This window comes from Daucus carota, chromosome 2, assembly GCF_001625215.2.
Source record: "Daucus carota subsp. sativus chromosome 2, DH1 v3.0, whole genome shotgun sequence".
Taxonomy (NCBI): Eukaryota; Viridiplantae; Streptophyta; class Magnoliopsida; order Apiales; family Apiaceae; genus Daucus; species Daucus carota.
The window spans coordinates 24,181,863-24,195,067 of NC_030382.2; the positions used below are offsets into that span (position 1 = coordinate 24,181,863).

At 35.7% G+C, this 13,205-nt stretch overlaps 1 protein-coding gene across 1 annotated transcript; it reads right to left on the minus strand.

Moving 5' to 3' along the window:
- Positions 1 to 7,518: 7,518 nt before the first annotated feature.
- LOC135150471 (uncharacterized) lies at positions 7,519 to 9,230 on the minus strand. The gene is made up of 2 exons (XM_064086781.1): positions 8,952 to 9,230; positions 7,519 to 8,598 (listed from the first exon to the last, which is right to left on the minus strand). Exons 1-2 carry the CDS (start codon positions 9,228 to 9,230, stop codon positions 7,519 to 7,521), a joined length of 1,359 nt encoding a protein of 452 aa, XP_063942851.1.
- Positions 9,231 to 13,205: the final 3,975 nt, after the last annotated feature.

The window sequence follows — 13,205 nt, forward strand, 5'->3', positions numbered from 1 at the left end:
GATAAGTGGTATTTATACACACTTATAGGCCTTCATTTCCACTTAAATTGGTTGATTGTACTTAAGTGTGTAGTGTCTTTTGATGTGTTTTTATTGTTTTTCTGTGCAGGTCACGAGTTGAGGTGATGAAGTGATTTTCTATCATTTTAGGTTGGTTTTGGTGCATTATTTGCGAGAATAGAGAATTGTGGATTCACCGAGACTTGGGATTTTGTGGGTATATCTTCTACAAACCCTCACGAGAACACACTCGTCCACTAGAGCTATCTAGGGGTTTAAAGGGCTTGTTGCATATGCTAAATGCAACCGTGATCACCTACGGAAGTGGTACTAGGAACGAGGAAGGACATGCACGCGAGAACGGGCTGAAAAACAAGGAATCAAGGCTGTCATCACAGACAGTAGCGCGCCCGCGCTAACCTGTAGCGCGCCCGCGCTACAGCCTGCATCACTAGCGCGCCCGCGCTAGTGTAGCGCGGTGGCGCTCCGCAGAAACTCCCCGGGCCGATTTTTACAGCTTTTCTGATGGATTTTCGCAGCGGTCGAGGCCCGGTTGACTTAGTCAATGCATTTTTATTTCTCGTGTGTAAAAACCCTAGCCTCATAGTCGTAGTTTTGAGTAGAGTTTAATATCGTAATCATAGTTTTAGTTTTATTCGAAGCACATTATCAGTTTGTATTAGATCGTTCTTCGCGAGGAAGTGACAGTTTCGAGCAAGATCGTGAACATCAAATCTGTAACGTGTGATCCTTATTATTATTAATTCAAGCATTTTATTCTATTTAATTCTCGTCTTTTCTTTATCATGCTTTCATTAGAACCCATGATGTCGATTAGTTCGATTATGAACTAACCGCCTTCATGGGATTCTAATGGATTTATCGATGTAGTCTAGTAACGATTATAATTACGTGATTTTGTGACATATGTTGATTGCTTTGCATGAGCCGTGCTTATTCTTCTTAGAAGCGTAGCTAACTTCTAAGTTGTGTGTTAATTCTTTCTGAAGCGAGAGTGGATGATTGAATTTAGAACTATGCCATGTAGACATAGGATTATGTGAATGAAACATAATTTGTGGTAGACTTGAACTATTTTTATCACCCTGTGTAATCACGATAGACGACTTGTTATTAAACCTCTCTGCTTACACTACCGCTATAGAGATATAGGGTCTGAGCTTTGTTGGTGTCCATGAGATTTCTATCTTAATTGTGGATTTTGATTGGTATGATATGTGTGCAACGAGAGTTGGCATGTATTACTTCCGTGTTGTCTGATTAGGATCAACAGTCGCATGTTAATCAGTAATTTCAATTCTAGATGAATTCGATAATGAAGTTAGAATCCCATGTGTTTTCCTATTCTGAATTTGATTAGTAATTTTAATTATTAGTATAAAAGAACCCAATCCTTGTTAATTGTCTTAGCAGTGATAATTGATCATACATTGTTGCATAGGTGCGTATTCTTAATTCACCAGTCTCTGTGGGATCGAACTTAATATATTACTTGTGATCGCGTACGCTTGCGTGTAGATTTCACCGAACATCCCTATAAATAGGGTATGTAGGTACCTTGCAAAAGGATCCGAGATCACATTTTCTACACTCTAAAGAGAGGCACGTGTACCTTTGTCATATTATTTCCCGAGCACAAGCAGGACGAAATTCCTTTATTCCAGCCTCTTTGCTTGGCCTTTTGCGAGCTCATCCCCAAAATACGTTCATTTCACTACGTATCTTGGCAACGATTATCCCTATAATTACGGCAGGTTATTCTTGGGGTGTTTTACCAATTCCTCTCACAACATTGTCATTAGTGAACCGCTGAAAGGTTGAGTGGGATTTGTATAAATAGAACTCTTCTGACAGCATAGTCAGAGAGTAAAAAGAACACCATTACATCTATGATATTCTGGGCTTCACTTTATTAAACTCCTCTTCTCCTGTTGCGAGTGCACGCTTCTGAAGAAAGCTATGTTAACCCTGGAAGCGAACAATAATTAGACTTGCACCTTTGGGTTAGCTGAAATCGCTTTTAAAGCAGTGGTACATACCATGGCATAGCAGTCTTTAATCTCAACTCATTTCATATCTATAGTTCTGTTTTTGTCAAACTTTGTTCAACAATTTAAAAGCGATTTCATACTTTTTTGTCATGGTTGTTGCTTTGAACAAAACCCTTCCAGATTTGTCAAAACTTGAACCTTTAGACGAAAACAATTACAAACGCTGGTCTCAATAATTGCTGATTTTATTTGACAAACTTGAAGTTGATTATGTGTTGACTTCAGAACCTCCAACTGAAGTGACCACCTCGAAGACTCTTGGCGCAACAGCCACTGTCGCTCATTCTAATGAGGAAATCCAGAAAAAAGTGCAACTCTCTATTTGATATCTTTGTTACTCATAAGTCAGCAAAGGTGATATGAGATTTAGAAATGAAGTATGCGGGTGATGATGTAGGGAACAAGAATTATGTTTTAGGAAAATGGCGACAATTTCACATGGTTGATAACAAACCCATCATGGAACAGGTGCATGATTATGAGAACCTAACTACTGATGTGCTTAATGAAGGAATGAAAATGTGAGAGATCTTACAAGCAAATATTTTGCTATAAAAACTTCCACCTTCTTGGAGTGATTACAGAAACCAACTCAATCATAAAAAAAGGAATTGACTCTACAGGAATTGATCAGCCACATGCGAACTGAAGAAGCTAATCGCCTCAAAGATAAACAGGTTTTCTCTCATCTAAATACTTCTAATGCTAATCTTGTCACCTCTAATGATTTTCCAACTAAGGAAAAATTCAAAAGTGGTCTTGAGAAATATTAGGCCGAAAATAAACACTATATAACTATATATAGTGAACACAATCAAGACAATAATCGAACACAAGAGAATGATTTAACTCATCTTTTATTAACTTCACTAAAAACTGATCACAGTAGTTTATAAATAATCTATTAGTGATTTATATTCTTATCACTAAGATCTGTTAGGTTACAAGATAAATATGCTCGAGTATCAACTCCTCTAGAGTAAACCCTAAGCTGTGTTTATATGCACAGTTACATGATATGTTTTGATTGATTTCATAATAATTTGCTTCCTAAAATACATCAATCAGTAACTATCTTCTACTGTCATGAGCTGTCCAATCTCCTTGAAGTTTATCATCCTTGTTTAGTACATAACCGCTCCTAGAAATCAGGCACCTTTGTCCTGATCATAATAAACTCTGATATCGTCTGCAGGTCGTAAACTCTGATTTCTAGATAACCTCTGATATGCATTTCAGAAACTAAACAAATAAATTAGCCAAGACAACCCCCAACTTGTGCATTAATAAAAATGAACAAGTTCACACACACACACACATATATATATATATATATATATATATATCTGATGATGTCAAAAACTTCCAAGGACAAATGTATTATGAACTAATTTATACAATTAATTTCGACTTATAGATCCATGAACTTCAACCTATTGAATCAGCTTATATCCATAGCTTTCGTTGACAAACCTTGTTATTAGATCTTCTTCAACTTCCCTCAAGGTCTGTACCATCAGAGCTTTAAATGACCTGAGTTCTTTAGTGTCTTCTCCTGTCTAATATATAGTCATCTCAAAGTACTTTCTTTGCTTCTTTGCAATCCATCACCCAGCTGAATAATTACCTTAGGCCTGTCTGATTCATTGTTATACACCAAACATCTTGTTCCAAGAACATTTTCAATTGTAGAGTTGTTTCTCTGCATATTTACTTCTGTTCCATCATCTTGTACAAAATTTGGTGTAAACTCTTCATCAGACTTTATTCCATGAAATCTTCTTTTATCCTTGATGGTCTTCAGAATCAGATTTGACCATCTCTAGGTGGCTTCATTTTTAACTTGCATCATATAATGAATATACTCAAGTTCTCTTAAGGACTTCATCAACAGATCTGTATCTACAATCCTATAAACTATGTCACTGTTGAGAAAGATAGCCATCTTCTCTTTGTCTCCATCACCATCATGTGTATCAATAAGAATCTAAATATATTCTATTCTATCCAGATGCCTTTGAGTGATTGTTTCTCCAGGTCTATCAATGATAGGATATGGATCTCTATAGGTAGTTGCTGGTCCAGTTTGCAATCTTGAATGACAAAAACCAATTCCTCCTTTATCATGTCCTTCCTTCCTTTGGATTCCCTTCACCCTCATATTCATTAGTAGAGGACTCTCTTTGTAAGTTCTGGATTTGCAAGATCCTCAGAGTTTCTTTTTCTTCTCCTCATAAGACAGATCCTCGAGAATATGTTCGCCATAACCAGATTGTGTAGTATCTGAGACTGTCTTTTTCTCAGCATCTGATTGATCAGAGATTATCTTTTCATCCTGAATTTTGTTTACTTGAGCATTGTCAGAGGTTAACTATTTATCAATAATTTTACTAACAGATAGCACTGATGACTTCCTTTTCCTAGTCAACCCAACTGTTTCTTCTTCAAGTTCAGCAGCATCCTCAACTCTGGAAAGAATTTGAGTAGTATAAGTTAAGGATACCTTATTTTTATCAGGTACCTCCTTAGAGTTTATGACTGGAGTCAGATTAACTTCTGGAACTGGAACTTCATCCATCTTCTTTTCCCCTTTATCTTTATGATCAATCTCAGACCTTGCTTGAGCTCTTGTTCTTGGTATGTTGATTTCTCAGATAACTGCTTCCTTGATCACTATCATATTTTCCTTAGGCTTGGAAGGCTTCTGTGTGTCATCAGACTTTGACTTCTTCTTTTTGTCAGACTTTGGCTTGCTGTCCTTCAACTTCTCAGCAGCCAATCTTTTTTCTTCTTTTCTAAGCTCATCAAATTCTATTGCTGGATTTTCTCTTTCATGCAGTTTACTTGCTAAGGCTTCATCAAAGAGTTAATTCTTTGGATCTTTGTAAAACAAGGTAGCTTCCCTGCCTTTGTATCTCAGAGTTTTCAAGTACCTCTGTGTCTCAAAGTTTTTAGCTTCAAGCAATTTCTCAAAGTCTAATATGGGAGCTTTTTATGGAGGTCCATATGGAATCAAACTTTGAGTTGGTTCTGAATTTCTGACCTTTTTACTTGCTCCATCCTTGTTTCCTCTCTGTTCTGCAATTTTATCAGTAGTTGTGCTGACAGATGTTAGAGCCAACTGCTTTTCGAGATTGTCACTTCTCTTGCTACCCCTTGCTTCATCATCACCATCAAGGTTTGATGATGTGCCAAAAATTAGATTTTGAAATTAATCACAAGCACACGATCTTGTTTCAGTATTTTTAGTTTTGAACCACAAGGACTAAATTTATTTTGACGAAAACTTAATTTCTAACTTAATCAAATTAGACCAAATTAATTTTGAGGAAAATATTGATTTTTCTAAATTATAACAAAAAACATTTAATTAATTCTAACTTATTCTAACAACGTATAACTAACAAGCCTTCGAACTCCTAGATTAAGAAAGATATTAAGTTCGGAAAGTAAGAAAGCACGTTAACATATACACAGAACCAATACACCACAGAATGTATTACCACAAAAAAATTCTAACACCAAGTAATTTGTTAAGTCACGCGCGGTTGTAAATGAATATAAAATAAACAAAAACAGAGTGGTAGTAGCTGGTCAGCGAAGAAAGAGAAGAAAATGATTATTCGCTTATGCTTGAACTCCTGCCGGAATCAATGGAGATAGCCCCGAATAGTTCAAATCTCACCGGAAAATTAGTTTAACCGGAAAATCTAGCCATTCCAGTCATAACAAATAAAAGCCCACTAGCCTCTAAATCAAATTCAACACTAATTTTAGCACTAAATAACTCATAAACCATTCATTTTTTTTATCAAAACAAGACTCAAATCAAATCATAGCAACTCCAAACTACACCAAATTTCAAATCTAGCCTAAACATAATATTTCCAAAATAAACCCACCAACCTCAATTCAAAATCATAAAGTAAAATTTACACCAAAAAGTCCCCAAAAACACCAAAACCAAGAAAAAAGACAACATCAAATCATACAAAACTAACTCCAAATCCCACAAAACTTCAAAACTAGCCTATCTACCATCTAACAAAACCCCATCAAACAACAAACCAAAATTAAAACAATAACAACTAAATCATTGAACCCACTAATAATATTGAGAATTAAAAGGGGCTCAATCTAAATACTAAAAATGGTAAACTTAAAACATAAAATAAAGGCTTTCAAGCCACAAGTGGTTGGCTTAAAGGGCACTTTATCCACTTGTTGAAAAGAAAGTTGGTCATAGCCATAAATTTTTACATGGTAAGAATGTAAGAGATAAAGAAACCAAACTTGAATTTATATAAATGGAAAGTGTTTACAATATTTGAGAGATTACAATTTGAAAAAGAAAGCTATTTTAGATGTAGAAAATGATAAAGGAGGCTACTAACAACTAGGTAAAAACTAGGGTAAAGACTAAGTTGGTGGCTAATGAGAGAAAATGATGTTTATATAGGCCTAGATTAGACTTTTAGGGGTAGAAGGGTCTTTCTGTCTTATTTTTTTCCTTCTTTCTTCTTTTTCTTTCCTCTTTTTTCCCTCCTTGTACCATTTTGTTCCTTTTTCTCTTGATTTCTTGATTTCTTTAAATTCCTGAAAATAAAACAATAAACTAATAAAAAATATGAAAACAAGCAATAAATAGGCATTAAAATATGCAAAATAATGGACCTATCAAACATCCCCATACCTATTTTTTGCTCGTCCTCGAGTAAAAATCAAAAGAAAAGAAAATAAACTAAGAAAACTAAATGCAATTCATAGGCTCCTTTTCGTAGGCGTGACGGGTGATTTTAGGTTTACCAACCCGTTAAACTCGTACACGATCTCTATAAGAGGAGTGTTGTCTCCTAAGGGTTTACAGAAGATATACCCATAAAATCTTCGAGACATTCTAGCAAGCTTCCTACTCGACTCTAATCTAGTTTCGTTGGTGCTAACAAAAAGTTTTTTAAGGAAAAATATGACTTAAAGACTCTTCTATTAATAATCAAGATACAGTTGCCTCTAATCTACTTGAGTCGACTCAAAAATTTACTACAAATCCAAGGAGTGTTAGTGAATTTAAGGCCTTTGATGGATCCTAATCGCCTCAAGACATTTTCTCTTTTTCAACCAATATTGAACTGACCCAATCTCTATCAAAACAAGTATCTAGCGGAACTACACAAACTCTTATTCTTGCTCTTTTTTCTCTTTTTTTTATTGACTTTATTATGTCTATTTTCTTAGACAATCAATGTTACCCATGTGGCGAGCTTTAGGTCAGTGACTCCCAAACCAGATGGTCTTAGGGCACTAGGGCTCACACTAACAATCTCGGTTGGAGTTTCCCATTTTCAACAAATGTCGTTCAATTCTCCTAACAACTACTCCTCCAAGGTCAACTCCTTCAAAGACTCAAGATAGTCTCTATTATTCTCGTGGTTGACTTTATCCTCACTTAAAAGAGACTCAATTTCACTATCCTCAAAACTAGACCATGTGATTTGTTGACCACATTAACCTCCATCGGTTGTTCATAAAGCTCGTTGGGTTCTTTTCCTACATTGAAAATGTTTAATTTAATGGTCATGTTTCCGAATATGAGCTTCATTGAACCATTCCTACAATTAATTAAGGCATTAGATGTAGCAAGAAAAGGTCGTCCTGAAATGATAGGAATTTGGTTCTTAGGATTTGAGACAGTTTGAGTCTCGAGAACAACAAAGTCAATGGGAAAGATAAAATCACCGATTTTGGTCAACACATCCTCAATAATTCCCTTCGGCATTTTCACAGAATGATCAGCAAGTTGAAGGGTCATTTTGGTGGTCTTGAGATCCCCTAAACCCAGGGCTTGGTAGACCGAGAAAGGAAGAAGATTTACACTCGCTCCTAAATCAAGTAAAGCTTTGTCTACAAATTTATCGCCTATGACACAATAAATTTTAGGACAACCGGGGTCCTTATATTTGACGGGAATATGATTTGAGAGAAGCGACCTTACTTGTGAGGTCAAAAAGGCTTTCTTTGGAACTTGAGTGGTTCTTTTATGGGTACACAAATCTTTTAGACACTTGGCGTAAGAAGGAACCTGGTGAATGACATCTAAAAGATGAATGTTTATCTTGACTTGTTTGAAAACCTCTAGGATTTGTTCCATTTGGGCCGATTGTTTAGGATGAATTAGTCTTTGTGGGTAAGGAACCTTTGGTTTGTAAACTTCTTCGTTGGGTTGTTGGGAAATGGGCCTAGGACTAGGTTCACTCATAGACTCATGGACTTTTGAACATTCGGGCTTATCATGAACATGGCTTGACAAAGAAGGATTTGGTTTAGGAATTGACTCTTCATTTTCATTCACATGCTCACCTACTTTGTTATCTACTTGATTTCCCGACCTTAGAGAGATAATCGCATTAACATTCTCGTGTGGTCTTTGATTGAGAGGAAATTTTTGGTTCACCTCAGGTTGACTTGGGAACTTGTTTTTCTCTCGCTCGCACAACGTGCTAGCTAATTGACTCAATTGGGCCTCTAACTTCGACACGACTTGCACATTAGAATGCAAAAGTTGTCTATCTCGGGTTAGGGTTTGCACAAATGTTTGTTGTTAGTGAGTCAAATTAGTTTGCGATTTATCTAAGACATCAATGCTTTTCTCTAAGGAGTTGAGTCTTTTATCCGAACATTAAACCCGGGAGGATTTAACGGAGCTTGACTCAAGTTTTGATAATTAGGAAAAGGATTGGGATTGGGCTTTGGAAATTTTGGTTGTGGACTTTGAAAATTTTGACCTTGGGTCCACGAGAAATTCGGGTGATTCTTCCACCCGGGATTGTAAGTAGTGGGTGCAAAAGCGTCATTCCTAGGATTTTGGAACATAACATTTACTTGCACAAACTCGTGCAAGGGTTGAGTTGCGGGATTTTGAAAATTGTAATTAGGGTACGTCGACATTTGTATGGGAGGTTTACTAGTTTGTAAAGCTTCAAGTCTCCTAGTTAGGGTAGCTGATTTGGCATATGTTACCACACTATTTCCTATCGAGTGCAAACCCCTAAAGCTAGATGACTCAATTGACTTTTTGGGCTCCCTAGTTGACTCCCACATCATAGTCATTTCTGCTAAATCCTCGAAAAATTTCCACTCATGGTCCTCATCCTTATCCATGAACTTGCCTTGGCACATAGACTAAAACAAGGTGGTGGTTTGACTATCTAAGGCCTCATAAACGATCTTACAAAGTAACCATTTCTCAATTCCATGGTGGGGGCATTGTGATAATAGGCTTTTAAAACGATCAAAATATTTCCACAAGGCTCGTTTTCCTTTTGACGAAATTTATTGATTTCATTTGTAATTCGAGTAGTCTTATGGTTTGGAAAATACTTTTTAAGAAACATTACCACAAACCCCTCCAGAGTGGAAAGTGAATTGACGGGAAGACTGTACAACCATTTTTTAGCGTTTTATTTTAAAGCGAAGTTGATCAGTCTAAGCCTAATGGAGTCTTCACTCAATTGTTGGAGTTTTTCTAAACCACAAACCGCCTCAAATTCTTGGATAAAAAGATAGGGATCCTCCCCTTCACTCTCAAAAAACTGAGGCAACATACTAATGTGATGTGCCTTGATTTTGAAATTCTTCTCATTAACGGGAGGAAGGGTGATGCACGAAGGTTGAGCGGAACGGGACGGGTAACAACGGTCTTTAAGAGACAACGTCAAGCTAACTATTGGTTCTGAAACTTCTAGGGTTTCGGGATCAGAAGAAGGCGAAGAAGGTATCTCGATAATCGGTCTTACTAATCTAGATGATTTGTTCCTAACCCAAGTAGTTCGCATAAACAATATGGTAAACACGTAGCAAATAAGTGTGAAAAATTAAAACACACAAAAGAAGGGGTGTAAAAGAGAAAGAAAAACCTAATTCTATGGTTCGCTAATAAAACAAACTAGATCTTGCTCCTAACCGTTAAGGACCACCAAAAACTCGAAAAATCAATAATTATTCGGACCGGTTTGGAGCAAGCATTGCCGAGAGGCCAATCTCCGCGCTTAGACACCAAATTACGTTAATCGGCTAGGTAAGCTTTCGCTAGCCTTAGACACCAAAAAGTCGAAATAATTAAAAATTATTTCGTTTCTTAGGTATCTTCCTAGTTGAGCACGAGATCCTAGGGGCTAAAGTCTAATTCAATTTTATTAAAAAGGCAAGGGTATGCAAAAATGAAAAATTAAGTCGTTGTGGGCCAAGGAAAGAGTGATGAAATCCCTTCCCTTATCTTATGAGTGGAATTTGCCCTTAAGATTTATTTGAATGATGCTCCACACAACGAGATAATTAAAGCGGTAAACAACTATGGATGCTCTATACTACGCGTCTTACTCTAAAGAAAAGAAGAAATTAACGTACCTTGGGGTCCTTTAGCGATCACCACAATTAAAGGTACGAAAATTTTAAAAAATTAATTAAAACTACATGATGTGCTCCTAAGTGATTAAATGCATGATGCGGCAATTATTTAGTTCTAACTAATATTTTTGGATTTTAATTTTTCAATTTGTTTGTGTTCTATTAATTTCAATTTTTTTTTTGATTTTCTAAATTAAGAGAGAAAATGTAATAGGAGAGAGATACAAGTTACCCAAGCAAACTTCCAATACTCCAAGAATATTCTCCACCTATTCCAAGCTAGCTCATATTCCTCCAATTTCCTTAAAAAAAGATCAAACAAAAAGAACTTAGAGAATATTAAAAAAAAACTTATCCGAAAAATTAAAAACTAAGGCGCGAAAATTAATTTTAGTCGCCGACAGCGGCGACAAAAACTTGATGTGCCAAAAATTAGATTTTGAAATTAATCGCAAACGTAAGATCTCGTTTTAGTATTTTTAGATTCGAACCACAAGGACTAAATTTATTTTCATGAAAACTTAATTTCTAACTTAATCAAATTGGACCAAATTAATTTTAAGGAGAATATTGATTTTTCTAAATTATAACCAAAAAAAATTTAATTAATTCTAACTTATTCTAACAAGGTATAACTAACAAGCCTTCGAATTACTAGATTAAGAATGATATTAAGTTTGGAAAGTAAGACAGCACGTTAACATATACACAGAACCAATACACCACAGAATGTATTACCCCAAAAAAATTCTAACACCAAGTAATCTGTTAAGTCACGCGCGACCATAGATGAATATAAAAATAAACAAAAACAGAGCGGCAGTAGCTGGTCAGCGAAGAAAAAGAACAAAATGATTAATCGCTTATGCTTGAACTCCTGCCGGAATCAATGGAGATAGCCCCGAATAGTCTAAATCTCGCCGGAAAATTAGTTTAACCGGAAAATCTAGCCGTTCCAATCATAACAAATAAAAGCCCGCTAACCTGTAAACCTTTTATTTGGTGTGTGGATTTTGTAGTGAAATGCGGTCAAATTACTTTGCCTTTAATGAATACATACCCGAAACATGAAACTATTTTTTGTAAAAATCATTTTAGACGATCCAACCGTATGAATGTCATTGTAATATGTTAATATTGATTAATATTTAAAAAAAACTAGCTTTTTATTTCGTGTTTGGATTTTATATTCAAATGCAGTCAAATTATTTAGCTTTTAAGGAAATACTCACCTAAAACATGAAATTATTTTTTCAAGAATTATTTTGGACGATCCAATCGTACGGATGTTATTGTAACGTATTAATATTGATTAAAAAAATTTCAAAAAAAAATCTTTTATTTGGTGTGTGGATTTTTTAGTCAAATACGGTCAAAATATTTTCAATCAAAAATATTCTAATTTATAATTTTGTATACTTGGAAAATGAGCGGGATTAAAAAAAAGTACAGAAAAAGCGGTAGAATTTCCCCCAAATCCAAACACATCGGACCCTCTCTCACAAAACACACATCCGATGCTAAATCTTACAAAATCCTCTCACTACTCAACCTCAGTCTGCAATATATCCATTAATTTCTTCCGGTGAAATGAAATTTGGGCTACCAGCTACTGATTTCTATTTTTTCTATTCTACAGGTGATTACGGCTCTCAATTTGGGTTTTTGGCAGGGGCTTGAAATTAGGGCTTTTAGCAAGGGCAGAAGGCAGTTCATTGGGGTTGAGTGAATCTGTTACAGGGGTATCTGTTTCAAGCCCTGTGTGTCCTCAACAGTGCGGAACGCCGAAGATGTAGAAGGTAACAAAGAAAGCTATGTACTAGTTTGGCTCGATATATTATTGTTTATTGATACAAGTTCTGGAATAGGTTAGTGACAACTTGTGCCCCCAATGAAACGGCTCCTGGTGCTAGTATAGTGTGAAATAGGCCTAGATTAGCACTCCCTCTATCAATTCCTCTAGTCTGTAATGTGCGCATTAAGAACTACTAGGTTATTACTCCGACTTCACTTTCCTCCCTTTTGTCAATCGTTATAGAGTATTAAATGTGGCATTATATTGTTGTTTAAAGATAGAGTAGTTGGTTCTAAATGATGGATAGAGTAGTTGGTTCTAAATTATGGATGTGGTCTCCTGTACATGTCAATGGTTTGGTCGAGCAGCTTTACACATTTAAGTTCAATTGTGTCTGCTTGCAAAATTAAGAAAGTCTTAAACATTTTAATTTATGTTTATCTGTATCTGATCAGCAGAGTAGCAGGGAACAGAAAACAAGAGATTAGAAGTTACATAAACAGGCCTCTTCTATGATTTTGTATAAACCCTCAACCCTTACTATTTGCTCTGCTATTTTATATTTTTATAAATATATGAATTCTTCACTTGATGTTCTTTCTCTATCAGTTAGGATAATTCTGATATGATGATCACCCAATATCAAGCAAAAATCTCAGGTCTGCCTGCAAGAACATGAAAAAACTGCATGTTAGCTCTTCCAGAATGCAGGAGTTCAGTACTAAGTCCATCCATAACCCCATCTATTCCAGAATGCAGGAATTCAGTACTAAGTCGGGTACTTATATAATTTGTTAGCTCTTGTTAAACTTAGATTTCCCTTTAGCTCTAGTTGTCTTTTAACCCATAAAATGTATCAGTCTGGTTTTAGGTAATGTGATAAAGTTCTTTTTGTAAAGACTATTTGAAGATTGTTTTTGCTTGATACTGTTAAT

Bases quoted from the DNA above. Each gene is read 5' to 3' on its own strand.
- LOC135150471 (XM_064086781.1), bottom strand. From the start codon at position 9,230: ATGGATAAGGATGAGGACCATGAGTGGAAATTTTTCGAGGATTTAGCA. The intron at 8,599-8,951 runs GTAAATGTTATG...GTCGTGTCGAAG, and splicing joins CCTTGCACGAGTTTGTGCAA to TTAGAGGCCCAATTGAGTCA.